General features: G+C 39.9%; 2 protein-coding genes and 1 long non-coding RNA gene across 4 annotated transcripts; 2 read left to right on the top strand and 1 right to left on the bottom strand.

The window, feature by feature from the left end:
- Positions 1–678: 678 nt before the first annotated feature.
- Positions 679–9,744, bottom strand: LOC111964867 (TBC1 domain family member 15-like). 2 transcript variants are annotated; one of them, XM_023988702.2, is made up of 10 exons: positions 9,153–9,744; positions 7,232–7,417; positions 6,896–7,014; positions 6,319–6,422; positions 4,232–4,299; positions 3,694–3,840; positions 3,484–3,574; positions 2,109–2,257; positions 1,568–1,709; positions 679–1,456 (listed from the first exon to the last, which is right to left on the bottom strand). In XM_023988702.2, the coding sequence occupies exons 1-10, from the start codon at positions 9,451–9,453 to the stop codon at positions 1,294–1,296; spliced, it is 1,470 nt and encodes a 489-aa protein (XP_023844470.1). In that variant the 5' UTR covers positions 9,454–9,744; the 3' UTR covers positions 679–1,293. The 2 variants fall into 2 exon arrangements, with proteins under 2 accessions (XP_023844470.1, XP_023844471.1); XM_023988703.2 differs by having other exon boundaries at positions 981–1,456; positions 1,560–1,709.
- LOC111964868 (uncharacterized) lies at positions 9,348–17,761 on the top strand. The gene is made up of 10 exons (XM_023988704.2): positions 9,348–9,416; positions 13,285–13,377; positions 13,615–13,675; positions 13,777–14,154; positions 14,256–14,303; positions 14,479–14,517; positions 16,540–16,651; positions 16,808–16,882; positions 17,025–17,103; positions 17,424–17,761. The coding sequence occupies exons 2-10, from the start codon at positions 13,297–13,299 to the stop codon at positions 17,496–17,498; spliced, it is 948 nt and encodes a 315-aa protein (XP_023844472.1). The 5' UTR covers positions 9,348–9,416; positions 13,285–13,296; the 3' UTR covers positions 17,499–17,761.
- A 338-nt stretch (positions 17,762–18,099) lies between these two features.
- Positions 18,100–18,590, top strand: LOC139027872 (uncharacterized). The gene is made up of 2 exons (XR_011480008.1): positions 18,100–18,212; positions 18,357–18,590. It is a non-coding gene; the product is annotated as an uncharacterized lncRNA (long non-coding RNA).
- The last annotated feature ends 4,450 nt before the right edge of the window (positions 18,591–23,040 follow it).

Genomic DNA, 23,040 nt, shown 5'->3' with positions numbered 1-23,040 from the left:
TGGCCTTCGTTTGTAAAACATTTTTTAATGAATTGCTCCAAACCCAATTATACTCGGAATTTCATGTTCACTCCTATCTGCCTAAAAGCACTGGACACTTGAAAGTGACATCTCCTTTAATGGCAAATAGCTGGATCAGAATAAAACATTTAAATCACCAACAAACTAACCCACACACATAATATCAAACTTTCACGAAGCAAGATTGTGACAGACATGCATATTTATTTTAGTATTCCAAACAGTATTACCACACTGTCTGGAAGGGTTCTGGGGGCCTACAATCCCCCCAAACAGGTCCCCAAAAAATATTATMACAAGAAATTAGCTATAAAAAGGCTAAATTCTCTCAGCCTTATGGCAAAATGTGTAGAATAGATTGGGACTAGCTATAAAACAGCAGTATGCCACTGCATTAGCAATGTGGCAGAATGGTAAACGTGCTACTCGTCAATGTTTAGGGATTTCCAGAGGGATGTCCTGACCATACTGAGAGCTATTTCAGGAGAGGTGACACACAAGTACGGTCTTAAAATGCAGCCAGGGCTGAGGGCTCTTGTAGAACTAATCAAYCCTGACCCCACCTCCCGGCTCTTTCTCAGAACTGAACCAATAAACAGCTACTCCTGTCACACAGGTCCACTATGACACATAGGTCAGCTGGAGTCCTATTTTATACCTTTAGAAATAGACTTACTAGAACAGGCATCCCCGTAATTCTATGTTTACCAATACCAGGGAGTCACAACACATCCAAACTGTTGCTACATGCAATTTTTTWGTGGTCTTGATGCAGTTCCATGACTTGTTTTCTTCCAGTAGTATCACATATTATATAGCTGAATCTCAGATCAAGGGTGAGAACACCTTTTGGCCACATCATATTCCTAATTATTATATCATTTTGTAAACAGGGCTTTCTTCTAAACTCACCAAGAAAAACATAGAAATCAAGAAGGCCAAACTCCAGGTGAACGTATGTAACTAATTCAGCGTTGCACACTTTTCTACCCGTTCATTGACACCTTTCTAAATAATAAATAGATAGAAATTAACATAATCAGAAACAACAACAAAGAGAGAGTCCAAATTGACAGAATTGTTGGTAAGTAAGCAGCATCACTCACTCAAGGTAGATCCCCCAGAAATATGAATGTGTCAACGTTAGTGGACAAGAGATGTAAATAGCACACACTCATCTTAGGAAATGGGTCCCTTGTTTTGAGTCCACCACACAGTTACTACAGGTTGTAGCTGAATGTTCAAGAGGTTAAGTTATGGACTGATCTGGGTTCAGGAGAAGAAGCTGCGGAGCTGGAACAAGAAGTGTCCCTCCTTGTTTTTACTTGTTCTGCAGCGGCCGTTCATATAGTCCCAAGCAGAGCGCTTACAGTAGTTGTAGAAATGCTCCTCTGCTTTCTTCAGGGTGAGGTTCAGGTCCAGAGTGCCCTGCAAACTGCACAGAGAGAAACACGGAGAGAAAGACTGATGAGTCTGGTTGTATTGCTTTGTAATGAAAAGGCAAATATTTCAGATGATGGACAGATGCAGATACTCACACACACACCTGTTGGTGAACTGGATGAGCTGCACATCGTTCCTACACCTCAGCAGGGCATCTCTGTTGTTCAATAATATGGTGGCACAGATGAAGAGTTCAAAGGTGAATTCTGTGTTGACGGCCTGTGCCTCAGACACTGGTTTATCCTCTGGAACCATCCCAGAGCATTCGTTGCAACACAAAACAAATCACAAGAAGGACAACATACCATTGTTATAAGCAAATACAGAAGGACCAAAACGGGCTTCTGTAAATTCATATTACCAATTGTATGGACATATACACTACATGACCAAAAGTATGTGGACACCTGCTCGTCGAACATCTCATTCCAAAATCAGCACTCGGTGGTCCTGTTCTGTGAGCTTGTGTGGTCTACCACTTCGCGGCTGAGCCGTTGTTGCTCCTAGACATTTCCACTTTACAATATATTGTGTATTTGGAACCATGCTGTGCAGTGTTTCTTATGTACTGTCACACATGTGACATGTCACTGACTCACTAGCCTGTGACTTGGAAGGATAGCCACAGGAGACTACCGTCTCACCTATACTCTGCCTGCGGGCGATCCTCTCCTGGTAGCGGGCGCGGTCCACCTGCTGGGAGATGAGCTCCAGGTGGTCACAGCTCAGGATCTCAAAGAGACGCAGGGCGTCACAGTGCTCAAACTCCCTTTGGAAACCCAGCAGCAGCCATCTGGGAGAGGGGACACACATACATGTAAGTATACACATTTCATGCAAATACACCCCTTCAAATTAGTGGATTCTGCCATTTCAGCCACACCTGTTGCTGACAGGTGTATAAAATCGAGCAGTCATGTAATCTACATAGACAAATATTGGCAGTAGAATGGCCAATACTTAAGAGCTCATTGGACTTTCAACGTGGCACCATCATAGGATGCCACCTTTCCAACAAGTCAGTTCATCAAATTTCTGCCCTGCTAGAGCTGCCCCGGTCAACTGTAAATGCTGTTATTGTGAAGTGGAAACGTCTAGCAGCAACAACGGCTCAGCCGCGAAGTGGTAGGCCACACAAGCTCACAGAATGGGACCGCCGAGTGCTGAAGCGCGTAAAAATTGTCTGTCCTTGGTTGCAGCTCTCACTACTAAGTTCCAAACTGCCTCTGAAAGTAATGACACCACAACACATTTTATTTGGAAGCTTCATGAAATGGGTTTCCATGGCCGAGCGCCGGCTGCAGTGGTGTAAAGCTCGCCGCCATTGGACAGTGGAAACGCGTTCTCTGGAGTGATGAATCACGCTTCACCATCTGGCAGTATGACGAAAGAATCTGGGTTTGGCGGATGCCAGGAGAACGCCATCTGCCCCAATGCACAGCGACAACTGTAAAGTTTGGTGGAGGAGACATAATGGTCTAGGCCCCTTAGTTCCAATGAAGGGAAATCTTAACACTCCAGCATACAATGACATCCTAGATGATTTTGTGCTTCCAACTTTGTGGCAACAGTTTGGAGAAGGCCCTTTCGTGTTTCAGCATGACAATGCCCCCGTGCACAAAGCGAGGTCCATTCAAAAATGGTTTGTCGAGATCGGTGTGGAAYAACTTGACTGGCCTGCACAGAGCCCTGACCTCAACCCCATCGAACACCTTTGGGATGAATTGGAATGCCAACTGCGAGCCAGGCCTAATCGCCCAACATCAGTGCTCGACCTCACTAATGTTCATGTGGCTGAATGGAAGCAAGGCCCCGCAGCAATGTTCCAACATCTAGTGGAAAGCCTTCCCAGAAAAGGTGAGGCAGTTATAGCAGCAAAGGGGGGACCAACTCCATATTAATGCTCATGATTTTAGAATAAGATGTTTGACTAGCAGGTGTACACATACACTACATGGTATGTGGGAAAAGTATGTACTGCAAACATACAGATGCAGTATATGCGTGTGTGTTGTGTACCTGTGACAGAAGGTGAAACTCTCCATGCTATCTGTGATCAGGTGGGTGTGGAGCTGAGGATCCAACTCCTTCAGCAGTGCTGCCTCCAGCTCTGAGTGACAACAATCAAAACGTTAATAACATTACCTTATTATCAAGTCTACCATATTATTACACATGTACAGAGAAGACAGACAAATAAATTAAAAAACATCATTAAAACTAACAAACCTATCTTCCTGTGCAGGCCGTCAGCGCGGAAGTCCTTGGAGAACTTCTCCATGTAGCAGGAGAAGCTCCAGTAGGTGTCCACCTCAGAGTCCAGCACCTCCAGGAATCGGCTACAAAGGTCATTCATCCCCTGAGCATAGCTCACCTCTGACCCCCAGCACATCAGCATGAAGAAAGTAAGTAAATACAGTTACTTTAGCTTACTACTAAGACTAAGGGGATAATCTGAACATGAAATATGCGTGTACATTTCTCGTAAATTATGCATTTACTTCCATGGCAGACAGCCGCGAAAACCTACACACACATTTGTCAAGTTGGGATTGTGTAACACGTTACTCCGCCAACATATATTTCTKCATAGAGGGCTCTCTAACTAAACTTCCTTTCAGTGGTTGGGTGACAACCGGCTCATGACCAGTATACAGTATTTGCAGCACTAAAAACTGAGATGGGCAGGGTAAGATAAACAGAGAGAGTGAGAAAAGAAAGAAAAAGAGAAGAGAAAGAGACAATAGGAGAGAGAAAGAGAGATTACCTGGGTGAAAAGCAGCATATGTGATGAGAATWTCCCTCAACACCAGCAGATTGCCCAAGCCTTCACCGCTGTAAAAGCAAACAAACCAAAAACACTAGGGTTGCAAAGGGAGAAAATGTTACTGGTAACTTTACCAGTACACTACTAGAATATTGGACACTTTCAGATTCAGGTAATTCTCATAACATGTAACAGATAAAATAATAAAATAAGATGTCTTAAATGTGACAAAGCTGTTAAACATAATCCTTAATAAAACCCATACATTTATGAATAGTGTTAGTATTTAATATGAGGATTTCAGCATGGAATGTCCTTTCTATCTTTTTTATATGCTTGTATTTATTTTACTACGGGTATGTCAATATGTCTTTGTTGTAAATGTTTTGGGGCCGAACTGGTGGCAGTTGTGAAAAAAGTAAATAGTTGGAAGAGTTGCAGACAATGTCATTCTATTTAATATGCTTTTTTTCATTATGTAGGCCATTTTCTCCTGAACCATATGGTCTATCCACTAGAACAGGGTTTCCATAACTTTTTGTTTTGCAACCCAACCATGTAAAAACAGTGATGTAATCAAAGGCCAATGTTTACTTTTTTAATTGGGGCTATGGCAATATATTACAAATCAGTTTGACAGTACTTCAATCTAAAGGAAGTATGGTTTGAGGTGACTGAAATGCATCAGAAAGGTATTGGGAAGTTCAGAAGATCATCAGGCAATAATTTAGCATGATATTCTGTGTAGAAAAGATCATTGATGATATTCTTTTCCCCCCAGTCTGATTTAGAGCCTGGTCTTGTCCACTCTGTTCTAATGAGTCCTGCGCAGTTTGAGGGAAACAGAAGACACATACGTATTCCTTATCTTCCAGTGAAGGCGTCATAATATTTTGTAGCTTAAACRGTAAAAAATGTTGAGACATTTGTAGGATGAAAACAGAAACTGCTCTGTTTATTACAACCGTATCACTGGAGGTTACTGACAGAATCCCGGTTCTATGAACCAAGCGCAATTATTCATATTTTTTCTTTGTCTCTACCCCTAGTTTGGGAAACGCTGCACTAGAAACTAATGGACACACAGATGTAAAGATTAAGAAAATATCACTATTTTATATGAATATATTTTTTWAAGTTACCATAGATAAATTAACTGTTAATTACCAAAATTACTTTGACAAAATCTGATAACTTTAGTAAATTACCAGTAGTTTTGCAACCCTCGTTAAAACAAATCAGATCAAATACACTGATACCTCACACAAAAAGACTGATCCTTAAAATGAGTAGCTACATGTAGCCTACTGGCTTTATATGGGTTGTAATGTCAAGCTAAAAAACTTTAACGTTGTAACGACACAGCTTTCTTATCCTAAAACCAACAGGTAGTCAGTGTGTCACTGCTTATACATGTCGACAGAGAACGAACACTTAAGGCCCTACTCCAATATGCCCTGTTGATTTAAGTGTTGAACTGTTTGTAGCTGACAGCCTGCCAGAGGAGTTGAAACATAAATCCTGTTAAGCTTCCTGTTTCTGTTAAGTGTTGAGCAATGTTCCCTGTAAAGGCATCAGCATGCTTTAGTTCGCCTGGCGCCTAGCCGAGCTCGGCTAACCGAAACTAATGTGATCGCTTACTCCAATAAAAAAACGTCGCTTGAAAAACGAGAAGAAAAAAAAAGTGGCAAGAGTACTGTTTGTCCATTTTGAGACGCCGTAGCCAGACTACACTTCCTCAAAAAGTCAGGATTAATTTAAGGTAACTCAAGAAATCTGTCATTAATTTTGAGGATTTCCAGAGGAGATCTTAATCGTGCAATTTTGTATCTGACTAGAATGTTTGGTGCAGTATTTCTCAAGTGAAAAAATGTGCATGAGGACGAGTCATCTCTCGTTGAATGACAACAAGCACTTCATTGAAGAATCCCTACTGGTGACCAATCTCCGACGAGGGAGCGTAGACTCTGGCTACCGACTTACTATTTGATCACCACAAAGTATTGAGTATTCATCTGTGAGAATTTCATTGGCGCTCTGTCTCAATGTACAGAGACTGAAGTTGATAATGAACTAAAGCCACTCACGAGTAGTAGGGTAGGTCTCTGTCTGTCCGAGGCACGTCCTTGTCGATGATTCGGATGGCCTCTTGGAGCTCCTCCAGATCAAAGGTCACCCGCTCAAACAACACCTGGGTTCAGGGGTCAGAGAAACAAAAGATATTAGTGGTCAGATGGACTATGTCATCATCTCAGATTTCAGTCTAGCATACTGTAGACTGTAAAGGTCTGTAACAAGAAATGTCAACCTCGGAGAGTGTGACCAGCTGTTAAGAGATTATAAAATATAATATTCAGTAATAAAATGACAGAGTGGATTATATTGACATGTACATGACTAAAACACACAGTTTGTAGCCTAACACCCATATCCTGGTGCAATATAAACTGACAACATTTCAAACAGCCCCAAGCTAAATTACCTTAGTACATTTTCAACGCATAGCACTTCTGTTGAACATATTAACTATGAATAGGTGAATGGTCAATAGGGAAGGTGTATGGTAATTTTGATCTCTTACAAACAAAAATGCAAAGAGAGAGAAGCAGTTAAACCATGTACTTTTCAGGGGGGTTTGTGTGTACTTTGAGGCTGGTGGTTTACCTGGGCCTGTAGCTCCAGGAAGGACAGCCTCTCCTTGACCTCGTCACTCTGGTTCTGAGCCTGCAGCTGGACCCTGTCCTGCCTCACATCGAAGTACCGCACCGCTGCCACCAACTCAGCTAGAAACACACACAGGGAAGGAGGAAGAGAATTGTAGACAGGTGAGCGAGAGTGAAGGAAGCAACTTTACAGGAGGAAACCAGGGAGAATTTACAAAATTGGTTGAGCTCATAGATTCCAGCATAAAGTTGATGAGTCTAGAATAAGGTGCTGAACAACAATAGATAGCAAGAGAGAGAAAGAAAGAGTATAAGTTGATCTACATCCAGGCCCTACCATCGGTGCCATTTATACGCAGTCGGACGGCGGCAGGAAAAAGCTGCTGCCACTTCCTCTTCATGGAGTGGTAGCGGACGTTGAGCTGCTCCTGCAGTAGGGGGCGCTCCAGAGAGGTGGAGCTGCAGGGGTACATCCCGAACAGGAAACGCCACACCTGGCCACGCCCCGAAGGGGACACACCACCTAGACACATACAGCACAGGTTGAGTCCAGATACTTTACAATGGCTTCTTTCCTCCTGTGTGTTCCTTTTCCTCACTCCTCAACCTCACTGATGGGAAACAACTGGACAGGTGAGAGATGCAAAGACATGTCCACTTGGTGTTCTGGACTGGTAGGTCTCTAGCTTTTCAACAGAATCGACTCAGGTTATAATGTTGAGACAAGGACTTCTGCATAATTTTACAGGAGTGTGAAGACTAGACCTGAACTAAAATATAAACGATAAGGTTTTGGATCAATTGGCCTCTGACTAGATATTTTTTTACATTTTTTATTTAGCTAGGCAAGTCAGTTAAGAAATAATTKTTATTTACAATGACGGCCTACCCTGGCCAAACCCTAACGACGCTGGGCCAATTGTGCGCCGCCCTATGGGACTCCCAAACACGGCCGGTTGTGATACAGCCTGTAATCGAACCAGGGTCTGTAGTGATGCCTCTAGCACTGAGATGTAGCGCCTTAGACCGCTACGCAACTCGGGAGATAAAGTGGCTAATTTATTCCTTCTAGCTAATTTATCCCTAAACAAACTATGCTTCTCCAGGAATGAGTGGCTTATAATGGTTAGTGTGCAAAACAAGTCTTGATCCTCAGCGTGGAGACCTTTAGCCCCCTTCTTAGAGCTCTGACAGGGATCATTATATAATGTTTTTGCACCATAGTCATTTCAGCTAATGATATCGCGCCAGAGGAGAGAAGGAATGTGCATCAATGAAAGAGAGGGGGGGGTTCCGTGTTCCTGATTAAGTTTTTTGATAAACACAGTCACAGTAGTGACTGTCTGTAGCAGTATACCATGTACCTAGCTCACAGAGCTCTACCTTGCGTGCAATGGACTCTCTCTGAGCTTTTCAGCATGACGAAGCCCTAGGGGTTCCCAGGAACTAAATTCAGAGGGGGGGTTCAGTGTTTACAGTCAACACTATGCACCCGGAGTCCTACATCTTGGTCATATACTGTAGCTGTTTCCCCTAACCACTGATACATGGTCAGATATTTTGTCATCCCTAAATGGTTAAGATTATGATTGGTAGTTGGATAATCTGATCCTAGATCTGATGTTAGGGTCRATTTCACCTTGAGCTTGAAAACATGTGAGTGAAGGCCCTGAGTGTACCGGTGACTGCAACTTACTTATGGAGCATTGATGCAGATAGAAGCTAGAAAGTATACAGTCCCCAGCTATTCACCCATTCATACACTCCCCTCTTGTTTTCCCTCAGGAGCAGATGTGTGTGGACTGTTGATGTCATACCCACAAACCATGACTGATGGATTTCATGTGAATCATGATTTTTCCTCCCTCTGAAAATAATCTGTCAGATCACACCAAAGGTCTTGCCTGGTAACTGTAAAACCAAACCATTGTCTGTTTCTAAAAGTCTTTGCTTGAGGGGTCTCAGTGAGGTTTGATTACATGGCTTTCTAGAGAATGGTTGAACTGTAGTGCAGTCAGCTAGCTCCTCAGGCAAACATCACTTGACTTGTAGATATTGATAGAGCAATAGCAAATCTGGYAAACCCAGCACTGGGAAACAATTTAACTGTACTTAATTTAAACTGTGATATGCTCCAGCTTACTGGCCCATAATGTTTGAATATTAAATACTTTTCAATCAATTAATATGTTGAATTATGAATTGGCAGTGATTCGTGCCCATCAATTTCTCTTTAGGATATCGTATCCCATCCTTACCATTCTTGAAAATGTGCATCCGCAGCCTGGACTCGTCCACTCTCCCCTCTGCGTCCATAACGCCAGGTAACTCGAGAGGTGTCGTGGGTAGAGCAGGTGCGTTTACCAATGATACTTTCTGTTGGTTCCCAAACTCCGCCGTGACATTATTGACAGGTGAACTTCTTTTCGTTGTCCCATGCTTTCCCTTTGTTTTAATAAGGGGAGTCCCATGTACTCCGAGTTCTTTGGCGGTACTTTCACGACCGGGAATATCAAGTGCAGGTGAGTGCTGTAGCCCGTTCTCCTGTAGAGTGTCCATGATGTATATTCTCACTAATGACACGAAGTGTAAAACAAAAACATTCCTCCTCGTGAAAACGCCTTGAGTGCCCGCTACATTTGTTTGTTGTAAAAAATTTAAAAATAAAGTTACGTTATACCTTCCGTTTAAATTAATGTTTAAGCAGCGCTCCGACTTGAAAATGAATATCCTTCAATACACAGGAGTTAGGACATTTCCCAGTTCAGGCAGGAATCCATGTTGTGTGAGACTTCTATGCTCTGCCCACTTTAAACCTCACGACCAAAGTTCTTCCTGTGAGTCAGTCATATGACTGAACCTTACTGTTTTGTGTGTGAGGCCTACATTCGGGTTTTTATGTCGGGTTGAAAGCCGCAATTCTTCGGCTACGGGAGCATTTTAACACCACCTAGGGGTTTTTACAAGACAACTATTTCTGCTGTATAAGGCTACACATGGTCAGTCTGGCATAAGCGTTTGAAAGTGAAACGCCTTCATTCATATTCGTGGCTTCTTATGATGGACAATTCTAAACTGCTCTTTTATCATGCTACACTCAAACCTAAATCTTTACATTTCCTCCCACACTATGAATGGAAGTGGTCTGTGAAATGCAGATTCAGTGCAATACTAAAACTAATGACCAATATAATGACCATACAATATGTTGGGCCTTTTCCCATTAATGAATTGAAAAACTACTTAACAGTTTTTTAATTTAACCTTTATTAAATCCTCCAAATAAAATCTTTAAGAACTGATTGTGAGGCCTCCAAGCACTAGGATGACCACCAGCTTCACTGCCAGAAAAGCATAAAAAGAAAAGTTGCATCTCTGAAGTATTCTCTTCTGCACCTTAAAAAAAACAAAATAATTTTGAAAACATTAACTTCAAAGGGAAGGACAACATCATCTGTATGATAACTTGATACATTTTTGAGCAATACAATAGTAAGGGAATAAATGTGATCTTTTTTTGGCCTAATATGTGAAAAATGTTGTTGTGTTACCTGGGATAACTGAGGTAAATATTAACCCATAAGGTGTAGGCCTAGCCTCGATGAGGAGGAGTCTTGTCCCATTGCCATGGTACTGCTTGTCCTTCCCATTGACGCAGCGCTGCAGAGTGCAGAAGTAATAGCCTATGTCATTCAGCTCTAACCAGGTCATCAAGATGCTTGTGTCTGTTGTGTTCAGGTCGTAGTTTTTCTGAAACCTCCCCTTGAATCGGGGCAAGTCACTCATCTCCCTCCACACCTTCCTCTGGCCATGTGTGGCCGTGTTGATGTACCACTCTGCCCTGCAGCCAGTGATAAGCTCTCCGCTGTCCAACAGGACACGGCATCCCATGGAGACTTTCTGGGCCAGTGTGACGGTCACCACAGYGTCCTGGTCCACCCATACACGACAGAAAGTGTGATGAGGGACTGGACAACAGAATAGACAAATAGTTGTGAGAAATGTTCTCGTTATGGTATAATTAAGCAATAAGGACCAAGGGGGTGTGGTATATGGCCAATATGCCACGGCTAAGGGCTGTTCTTATGCGCAACGCAGAGTGCCTGGACACAGCCCCCTTAGCCGTGGTATATTGGCCATATATCACAAACCCCTGTGGTCCGTTATTGCTATTATAAACTGGTTACCAATGTAATTAGAGCAGTAAAAATACATGTTTTATCATACCTGTGGTATACGGTCTGATATACCACAGCTGTCAGCCAATCAGCACTCAGGGCTCAAACCACCCATTTTATAAATAACTAGATTCCTGTCAAGAGGATGACTTTCTTTGCCATCAAGACAAAAGAGTAACTAGATGCACCTGTTTAGATCTCTCCTATAGTCAACATTGGGGTTTGTGTCTGCGAACTGCGCAAAACTAAATTAAAACCCAAACAAGATAAAACCATTACCTTTGAGAKGGATGATCAAAATTAGGACAATGTGAAAGGTAGTCATTCCTTACAGCAACAAGAAGAGACAAATAATTATCATGTTGTGCGATACTAAAAGTCAGATTTTGTGGGTTTAATAGTGGAAGAATTTCATCCAGATAAGAGATTCAGAGAAGAAATGTACTAAATGTGTCTTTCAAGTCTTACCTTATGCCCCCAAATAGTACGGCAAAACAATTACAATAACCAACTTTACTTCCTTAAGTTAATTTCCTGATGCTCTACCTGAGGTTTAAAAAAATATATAGATATGAGTCAAACCCACTGTGGTTTCCAATGTAGGTTTGTGTGAGCAAATGTCAATTGGATGTGGATATCAGAAATACTTAATGTGTATGTTTAAATCATTGACCTTGCAAAGGCCTAAACAATATAAAAGTGGTTTTGTTTTCCTACTTTAAAAGTTCCAGAGAGGGTTCAGCGAAAGAAAGAGGGGGGTGAGCGATAAAGAGGTGAGAGAAAGACAGAGGCATGAGGGATAGAGAGATCGAGACAGGGATCTCGACAGTTTTTTTCTGCGTTCCTGATCATGCGTCAGTTACACTCATACTCACTACCCCACAATCCCCACCCCGTGGCAGCCCCTCTCTAGTAGAACACCATGTACCTAGCTAACAGAGCTCTACCTTGTGTGCAGTGGAAGCCTCATGACTCTGAGCTTTTCAGCATGACAAAATCTCTTCAGCAACCACAGGCTAGAGATGATTGTGTTTACAGTTCAACACTGTATACCCTGTGTCATATCTCTCTTTCTCATATCTCCCTTACTGATAGAGAGAGAAAAAAAGAGAGAGAAAGACTCCTCAGCACATTTGGTTCCTTGAAAGTTGTGGGAATGTACATTTTTGTTACCCATTGGTTCTGGGAACGAAGCCATACGTTTCCTGACTGGTAAAACGTTGTTTTTTAAATGTTCTGATAATGGAAGCGAAAATTTAGCCTGTTCTGGGAATGTTAATTTTTAGGGTACAGGGAGGTTCTGAGAACGTTTCATTATGGAACCCTGAAAGTTTTCCTGGGAGATTTTATTAACATTTTGAGAACAAAAATGATAGGCTATTTGAAGGTAATTAAATAACATTCTGAGAACATGTTTCAATAACAATGTTGGCCTAGTTTGGGTTAACTGTTTTGAACACATGGAAATTAATTTGTTTAGGCATTTTCATTGTTATWGCAAGGCATTGGTGAGATTCAAACCTATGATCTTCTGTTTTCTATTCATGGAATTAGTCCACTGCGCCACCAGGATGTACAAACAGGCCCAATTTCAAAGGAAACAAGCGCTCATTAAGATTAGGTGTCGATAGAGAGAGTTTTGTTGACGCTGAGAACAGAATATTTTTAAATAAAAAAAATGTATTGTGGTTTTTATTGCAAGTTTTCTTAATGTTCTGAGAACACGACGTTAAATAGAACCATGAGGAATACCTGCAGAAAACATGTTGAAGTACTGAAATTCCCACAGAAGAACGTTGTTTCTTAACATTCTCTGAAAGTTCTGAGAACATGACTTTAATAGAACCATGAGGAAACCTGTAGAAAACTAAATGAAATTCCCACCTAAGAAACACATGGTTCTCAAAACGTAATGTGCCATCTGGGTATCCTGCACCGTTCCCAGAATGTTGTGGGAAGGTTGTATTCAAAATAACCATAGGACAACCACACTCTCACCAAGCTCTAAGAAACATGGTTCTCAGAACGTTATGTGCTAGCTGTTTCTCAAGTAATTAGCCAACAGTCACCTTCAGTTTACACATTTACACAACTTCCTCTAATTCCTTTTTTTGTTCAATCACCATCATTGTTAAGTAACAGGAAATACACATGCAATACTTTTGACACCACTCTCGTTATAACTGCTTGTCACTCATTTTACTGGAACCAGTTGGCTTTTAAGATGTGTGTCAGTGCCATGGTCACTACTGGTGTTTTCCTTGGACCTGTAGCCTCCTGTTTTGGCACCTCTTTTCACAACACAGTGAGTATCCTCCGTAGATTTGAGTTTTTACTTTGTTGTTGCTGAACCAACATTATTTCCCAGTGCTTTACAGTCTATGCTATGCTTGTTGGTCAGTGGTAATGTTGTATTTGGTTGACACAATTATGATGGGCGTGCCATCTGACACCAGGCATCTTTAACACAACATGTAAAKGATATTAGGAATCRGYTGCGTCATTAGTTAGAYTTAACTTTCAAATCTCTCTGTTGGACCAGAAGAGCCCATTGATGTGGATTGAGATGATGCTCATTTTGTCTCAGGCCTSTGGCACTAGTGGTATGTGWTTCATTTTTATGTCAATATGCACTCAGTGTTTTCTTATGCTATGTCTAAACAACATGAACTGAATAATCCTTTTGTTGTTAATTCAAACACAGGTGTGGATTGGAAAGCTGATTACCCAAAGGTTGTTTTTACCAATAAGGGAGATGATGTGACCATTCCATGCAATGTTACCTATCCCCCGTCCCCATTTAAAGAGCCTATCCAGGCCTACTGGAAACGCCTGGGAACAACTAAACTTAAGATCAATGATAATGACAAGAATGAATTCCTCTATCACCCCAACAACACATTCGTCATCAAGCGTTTTCAGAACAGGACCAACCTGACAGGAAATGTCACTAAGGGAAACTGCTCCCTGAACATCAAGAGAATTGAAGAAGGRGACATGGGGCCCTCCTACTACTTGAGAATTGCCACTGGAGCCAACAACTTCAGTTTTATTAATGAACTTGTCTACATTAACATTTCTGGTAAGCAGTAGAGGATGCAATGTAAAGTGCTTTTGTTCAGTGAAGTGTGTCATTAATTTGATATGGAGGAAACTAATCCCTACTGTATTCTTTCCATTCAGGAACCTCCGGGACTATTTCAATCATACCAATAGATAAGTCAAACACAGGTGAAGTATTCAGCTTAGAATTTTCACGTACACACAGAATTTTAACTGTTGCTCTGAATCAGATATTGGTTTACTTTAGAAATTACCAGTGAACCTGACACAGTTGATAACACCAATAACAATGTATTTGTCAAAGTTAAAAGATGGGCTGAAGTTGTTTTTGTCTCCTTCTCAGTTGATTCCACGACTACAGTTCCATTTGCCACCACAGAATGTAAGTAGACTCTCAGGSACAGTTTCCCAGACCCACATTAAGCCTAGTCTTGGACTAAAATGTATGCTATATCTACAGTGCGTTCAGAAAGTATTCATACCACTTGACTTATTACACATGTTGTTGTGTGACAGCCTGAATTCAAAATGGATGAAATATTTATTTCTATCTCATCTATCTACACCACAGGAGGTTGGTGGCACCTTCATTGGGGAGGACAGGCTCGTGGTAATCACTGAAGCGGAATTAATGGAATGATATCAAGSACATTGTTTCCATTTGATACCATTCCATTTACTTCGTTCCAGCCATTATAATGAGCTGACCTCCACTCAGCAGCCTCCACTGATCTACATGCAATACTGAGAAAGAGAAAACATATTTTTAGAAATGTATGCAAAGTTATTGAAAATGAAATACAGAAATATCTTTACATAAGTATTCACACCCCTGAGTCAAKACATGTTAGAATCAGCTTTGGCAGTGATTACAGCTGTAAGTCTTCCTGGGTAAGTCTCTTAGAGCTTTGCACTCTTGAATTGTACAATATTTGCAGATAAAAAAAAAAAATATTCTTCAAGCTCAGTCAAGCTGGTTCTTGATCATCGCTAGACAGACATTTTCAAGTCTTGCCATAGATTTTCAAGCCGACAAAACTGTAACTAGGCAACACAGGAACATTCAATGTTGTCGTGGTAAGCAACTCCAGAGTATATTTTGCCTTGTGTTTTAGGTTATTGTCCTGCTGAAAGGTGAATTTGTCTTCCTGTGTCTGTTGGAAGCAGACTGAACCAGGTTTTCCTCTAGGATTTTGCCTGCGCTTATCTCTATTCCGTTTATTTTTATCCTAAAAAAACTCCCTAGTCCTTGCCGATGACAAGCATACCCATAACATGATGCAGCCAACACCATGCTTGAAAGTATGAAGAGTGGTACTCAGTGATGTGTTGTGTTAGATTTGCCCCAAACATAATGTTTTGTATTCAGGACATAAAGTACTTTTTTTTTTTGATAACAGAATGCATGCTTTGGAGTATTTTTATTATGTACATGCTTCCTTCATTTCACTCTGTAATTTAGATTAGTATTGTGGAGTAAATATAGTGTTGTAGATCCATCCTCAGTTTTCTCCTATCACAACCATTCAATTCTGTAATTGAAATCACTGAGCGGTTTCCTTCCTCTCTGGCAACAGAGTTAAGAAGGACCCCTGTATCTTTGTAGTGACTGGGTGTATTGATACACCATCCAAAGTGTAATTAATAACTTCACCATGCTCAAAGGGATATTCAATGTCTGCTTTTTTTACCCATCTACCAATAGGTGCCCTTTGCAAGGCATTGGAAAACCTCCCTGGTCTTTGTGGTTGAATCTGTTTGAAATTTACTGTTTGACTGAGAGACCTTACAGACAGTTGTATGTGTGGGYTACAGAGATGAGGTAGTCATTCAAATATKATGTTAAATACTATTATTGCACACAGTGAGTCCATGCAACTTATGTGACTTGTTAAGCAAATTTTTACTCCTGAACTTATTTAGGCTTGCCATAACAAAGGGGTTGAATACTTATTGACTCAAGAAATTTCAGCTTTTCATTCTTTATTAATTTGCAAACATTTCTAAAAACATAATTCCACTTTGACACTATTGTGTGTAGGCCAGTGACACAAAATCTAAATTTAATCAATAAAGAATTCAGGCTGTAACACAACAAAATGTGGAAAAAGTCAAGGGGTGGGAATACTTTCTGAAGGCACTGTATCCATTTCAAATCAAATCTTTTGAGAGAGGGTCTCTTGATTGTGCATTGGGAGGCAGGTAGTCTAGCAGTTAAGAGTGTTGGGCCGGTAACCAAAAGGTTGGTGGTTCGAATCCTCGAGCTGTGAAATATCTGTTGATGTGCCCTTGAGCAAGGCACTTAACCATAGTTGCTCTGGATAAAAGTGTTGACTAAAATGTAAAAAAATATTAATTCAAATGAATAAATATTCCTCAGTCCTAATCAGAATGTTTTTCACAGTGTGTGAGGAAGCGCTATCCACAACCATATATATTGCCATCACGGTTCCAGTGGTTGTAGTTTTGCTGGTTGCTGTATTGGGAAGTGTTTGGTTCTTCAAGTACAGGAAAAGGTGGGTCCGGTTGATGGGTGTCCCCAGAGGGATGCTCTCAAGTTTGACTGACATTGATCAATTTCTATTGCAACATGATGTCCTCTGCCTTCTATTAGTCATTGCAGATACATTTTACTCACATTCGCTAAAATAACAACTGATTTGATTTTCTAGGTCCAGGTTTGTCACTAAGCAAGTGTCTGGATATTATGCTAATTTCACCATGACTCCAATGGCCAAACCTGAAAGGTATGCTTACAACTATGAAACATCCTTCAGTAAATTGCTAGTTTGACATATTTCAGTTTTTCTTCTGAATGTTACTCTAAAATATGTTCTTTGAGTTGACCTACAGTGTCAGTGAACTACTTGTCTTCCCCTATCTCCACAGAGTTAAAACTACAAAGAAAGATGACACCCAAGTTCCTCCTCCAAGGGTCATCGATGAGCCCGTCTATGGCAACGTCCAGGTACATTACAGCACCCTGAGCAGATCCGTTTTAAACTGACAGTACTCTTTATAATGATAGTACATGTAGACTGTTATTAAGTCATCAGCTTTGGACCTAATGGTCTTTACCAACTGGGCACACACTGGTTGACTCAATGTTGTTTCCTTGTCATTGAAATMACATGACAATGAAGCAACGTGAAATAGATGTTGAGTTGACGTCTGTAGCCAGTGGGTACTATATATGTTTACCATGTTGGCCATTTAGTGTTGTGCTCATAGCTTCTCGATAGACCTTTCCCTACCTTCCCTGCCTGATTTCTCCATTTCTCTTTACAGGGTCCAAACGATCCGATGGACAGTATGGATCAAATGGACAGTGTATATGCAAATGTGGATCATGCAAAACAGTGATGAAGCTGCATCTCAGATTTCGTCACTGCTTAATAATACTTGTTGAATATGTGTGTGTGTGCGCGTGTGTGTTTTTGTCTTGATTGTTTTCTTGTCAAAAGGCAGTTTACAGAGTGTCAGCCCTCGTTTTTCACATCCTGTTTGACTTTCACTTGGTTAGACAATAATATGTGCAGTTTGTTTGTTAAATGTAAAATACATAGTTCAGTATGTAACTATTTTTGAAAGGACTGGCTTTCAAATAAACATACTTACTGAGATGATATGCTACCGGTTGTTTGATTCAATGTCAAAACATTTCACACAAAAACAGCTCTCGCAGTCCTATATTGACAAGCATTCGCAACTAAACATAACGTTTGTGCTGAGTTGGAGAGAAACATAATGTTGCCAGAAATTGTAAACATTTTTGACAAAGGCTTTCTGGGTAGTCATGAGTGYATGAAGTCATACACATGAGATTCACGTGTCAAAGTGAATATATTTTTTGAGTTTTGATTGGTTGAGTGTTAAGTTTTCTATGTTGCATATGTGAACAAACAGTATCTGATAAGAAAKTTTGCAGACAATAACTGCCATTGTTATTTATTTATTTTTTCAGGGGTCGGATGCATATATAGGCCTTGATTTTGGTACTCAAATGCAACGTCTCAGGGTAAGAGTGGGTGAATCTCTGGCATATTACTGGACATGAACTAAGGAAACACAGAAAAGGTACTTCTGCATTCTTATTTTTTCAGTTCAAACTCATACATTGTATTCTGTGTTTGACGAATGAGAGCTGTTCCAATTGCCTTGGTTTAGGATTTCATCTCTACGGCGTCTGTTTTAACACATTTCCTCTCTTTTCTTCCATAGTCACCTGTGATGGAGCTCAAACTGCTGTTTCATGTTTTGCTGTTATATGGTACCTCCTTAATTTCCTGATAATATTACAGCAGTCATGTTTGTGCAAGCTGTCCATGTACACTAGGAAGGAAATGTTTGACRCAAGTTCAACAATTTAAAGGCAGTGCTACCAAATACTAATTGAGTGTATGTAAACTTCTGACCCACTGGGAATGTGATGAAAMAAATCAAATCTGAAATAAATCATTCTCTCTACTATTTTTCTGACATTTCACATTCTTAAAATAAAGTGGTGATCCTAACTGACCTAAGACAGGGAATTTATATGAGGATTAAATGTCAGGAATTGTGAAAAGCTGAGTAAATGTATTTGGCTAAGGTGTATGTAAACTTCCGACTTCAACTGTATTTTTTTTTTAATGGCTATATATAATATAAATCGAGGTGAGGGCGATGGAAATGCATTTGGCAGTTGATCTGCTTCTGTTCTGTGGSTGGCACTGTGTGATCTTTTCGAAGGATGGGTCCCGGTCTCTTCGGGGCCATGGGATCCGGGAGGTCGGGTGTGGTCTGCCGGGCATTGGGATAACAACCCAACTCGAGATGAGGAGGGATTTTAGCGGGTGGAATAGTGGGGATCAATTGGAGGTTTACTTAGTAGCAATGCAAATATCACGGTACAGCTATATAGACACTCAATCATCATGTTAATTTTTAATGGTACGTTTACAAACATATATTTTGATAAATAGAAGTGAAATTTGAGTCTCATTATGGTAAGTGGTGAAATAAGTATAGCCAGTTATAATTGTAATGGCTTAGCAGATAATAAGAAAAGACTGTCAGTATTTACCTGGCTAAAAGAGAATAAATATAATATCTATTGTTTACAGGAAACATTCAACAATTTTAGATGAAATTTGTGAAAAAAGGACTGGAGGGGCGATATATATTTCTCCCATTGGCAAAGAAATTCAAAAGGGGAGATGATATTAATTAACAGTAATTTTGATCCAAATGTGCAAATTGTCCAAACAGATCATCAAGGTAGACGGATTTGTCACGTTCTGACCTTAGTTCCTTTTTATGTCTTTATTTTGGTTTGGTCAGGGCGTGAGTTGGGGTGGGCATTCTATGTTGTTTTTCTATGTTTTCCATTTCTATGTGTTTGGCCTGGTATGGTTCCCAATCAGAGGCAGCTGTCTATCGTTGTCTCTGATTGAGAACCATACTTAGGTAGCCTTTTCCCACCTGTGTGGTGTGGGTAGTTAATTTCTGTTTAGTGTGTGTTGCACCTGACGGAGCTGTTTCAGTTGTCTCTTTGTTTTGTTTTTTTCATTTTAGTGTTCAGTTTCGAATAAACATGACGAACACTTACCACGCTGCGTTTTGGTCTTCACCTTCTTCCACTAACGACCGTGACAGCATTATTTTAAATATGTTATTGGACCATAAGCAGATATGGCTTATTAACCTATARGYTCCAAATAATGATGATCCAAGCTTCTTTGAAAATATATATAAGAATTGATCAACTCTACAAGCAACACTAGACTCTATTATTATGGTTGGGGATTTTAATACGGTTTTAAATACCTCTATGGACCGTAAAGGAAAGCACACTACAAACTATCACCCTCGGGCACTTAAGGAAATCATGAATGTCATGGATATATTGGAATTAGTGGATATATGGAGACTTAAATACCCTGACCTAGTGAGATATACATGGCAGAGGCTTAATCGAGGCAGTCATCTTGATTACTTTCTTATTGTAACGTCCTGACCAGAGTTCTTATGTGTTTTGCTTGTTTAGTGTTGGTCAGGACGTGAGCTGGGTGGGAATTCTATGTTGTGTGTCTAGTTTGTCTGTTTCTGTGTCCAGCCTAATATGGTTCTCAATCAGAGGCAGCTGTCAATCGTTGTCCCTGATTGAGAATCATATATAGGAGGCTTGTTTTGTGTTGGGATTTTGTGGGTGATTGTTTCCTGTCTCTGTGTTTTGTCTGCACCAGATAGGGCTGTCTCGGTTTTCACATTTGTTATTTTGTTACTTGTAGTAGTGTTACCGTTTATTAGTCTATTAAACATGTTGAACACTAGCCGCGCTGCATTTTGGTCCTCTCCTTCATCCCAGGAAGAAAACCGTGACATTTATGTCATTCTCTCTGGCACCAACAGTTTTTAAAAAAGTGTTGCTAGGGGACAGAATGTGGTCGCATCATCACATAATTGGCATGTATATTACTCTTACAGAATTTCTACATGGGCGAGGATATTGGAAATTTAATCAAAGCCCACTGGGTGATAACTTGTTTATAACTAGGACAGAAGAATTTATAACTGACTTTTTCCCGACATAACATAGGTACAACAGATCCCCTTATTTTATGGGACACTTTTAAGTGTGCCTTTAGAGTCCATGCAATTCAGTTCACATCAAAAAAACAAAAGCAGTTTAGATCAAAAGTGTCCGTATTAACAAAGGATATTGAAGGACTAACAGTACAGTTAGATAGCAATAAAAAACTGTACCCTASAAGCACAGAATAAGTTAGAGGAAAAACAAAAAGAAATGGGGGAACTTATTCAAGAAAGATCCAGTGTAATATATTGTAAAAATAAAGCGAACTGGATGAAATATGGGGAAAAATGCAACAAATTATTTTTCAATCTTCAACATAGAAATGCTACCATGTTTTTATTTATTGAAACTTGTTACAAATGATGGAGTCACGCATGATTCACCGAYTTATATTTGGAAAGAAGAAGTAAAGTACTTTAAGAATAAGTTTTCGTTTCAGTTTCCTCCATTTCCACTAACCGAAACTAATTGTATTGATTGTTTTCCTGTTAATAATGTAAAATTAACATCTGTACAGAAAGACCCATGTGAAGGCCAAATTACAGAGGAGGAACTACTTGATGCAATTAAAGCCTTTACGTCTGGGAAAACTCCAGAGCTAGATGGCATACCAGTGGAAGTATACCAAACTTTTTTTGATATACTCAGAGGACCATTATTAGCATGTTTTAACCACTCCTATATGAATGGTAGATTATCAGACACGCACTAAGAAGGTCTGATTTCATTATTACTGAAACAGGATCCAAGTGGTGTATATTTATAGATCCAGTCCATTTAAAGAATTGGAGGCCTCTTACACTTCAGTGTTGTGATGCAAAAACTCAGGCTAAATGCTTGGCGCATAGAATTAAAAAGGTATTGTCAGATATTATACATCCAATCAGACAGGTTTTTTACATGGACGATACATTGGAGATAATATGACAAGTACTGGAAATAATAGAATACTATGAAATATCATAAACCAGGCCTGGTTTTCATCACTGATTTTGAAAAGGCTTCTGATAAAGTACAACTGGAGTTTATATATAAATGCCTAGAATATTTCAATTTTGGAGAATCTCTTATAAAATGTATTAAAGTTATGTATAGTAACCCTAGGTGTAAAATAGTAAATAATGGCAACATCTCAGAAAGTTTTAAACTGTTAAGAGMAGTAAAACAAGGTTGTCCACTATTGGCATATCTATTTATAAATGCCATCGAAATGTTAGCCGTTAAAATTAGATCCAACAATAATATTAAGGGATTAGAAATCCATGGCTTAAAAACAAAGGTGTCATTGTACGCTGATGATTCATGTTTTCTTTTAAAACCACAATTAGAATCCCTCCACAGCCTCAGAGGATCTAGATACTTTTAAAACCAAATTATGATAAGTGTACAATATTACATATTGGATCAGTAAAAAATACAACTTTTACATTACCGTGTAGTTTACCAATAAAATGGTCTGATGGGAATGTGGATATACTCGGTATACATATCCTGAAATAAATAAATGATCTCACTCCAAAAAATTTGAATAGAAAGTTAGCATAAGATCTTTCTACCATGGAAAGGAAAAATCACCCTGATTAACTCTTTAGTCATATCAGAGTTTACCTATTTGCGTATGGTTTTGCCTACAACTAGTGACCTGCTTTGTAAATTATATGAACAAAAAATATTCTATTTTATTTGGAATTGCAAGCCGGACAATATTAAAAGGGCCTATTTATATAACAAATACGAATTCGGAGGGTAGAAATGAATAAATATAAAAACATTAGACCTCTCACTAAAGGAATTGGTAATATAAAAGTTATAGTTAAATCTAAAATGGTTCTTTAGTAAATTACTAAGAATGTCTCACCGCATGTTCAAGAATGGCCTTTTTCCCTTTATTCAGATTACAACTGCTTACTTTTGGTTATTTGAAAATGAAATAATCTCCAAAATATAGGTATTTTTTTTAAACAAGCCTTAGAAAGTTGGTTGCAATTTCAGTTTAATCCACCTGAAAAGACAGAACAAATTATACAACAATATTGTGGTTAAACTCAGGTCTTGGCTTGGTCTTCATCGACCTGGCCAAGGCTTTCGACTCAGTCAATCATCGTATTCTTATCGGCAGTCTCAACAGCCTTGGTTTCTCAAATGACTGCCTCGCCTGGTTCACCAACTAATTCTCAGATAGAGTTCAGTGTGTCAAATCGGAGGGCCTGTTGTCCGGACCTCTGGCAGTCTCTATGGGGGTACCACAGGGTTCAATTCTCGGGCCGACCCTTTTCTCTGTATATATCAATGATGTCGCTCTTGCTGCGGGTGATTCCTTGATCCACC

Source organism: Salvelinus sp. IW2-2015, linkage group LG6.1 (genome assembly GCF_002910315.2).
Source record: "Salvelinus sp. IW2-2015 linkage group LG6.1, ASM291031v2, whole genome shotgun sequence".
NCBI lineage: Eukaryota > Metazoa > Chordata > Actinopteri > Salmoniformes > Salmonidae > Salvelinus > Salvelinus sp. IW2-2015.
The sequence above is the reverse complement of the archived record's forward strand: the minus strand, read 5'-3'. Positions and strand labels throughout refer to the sequence as shown.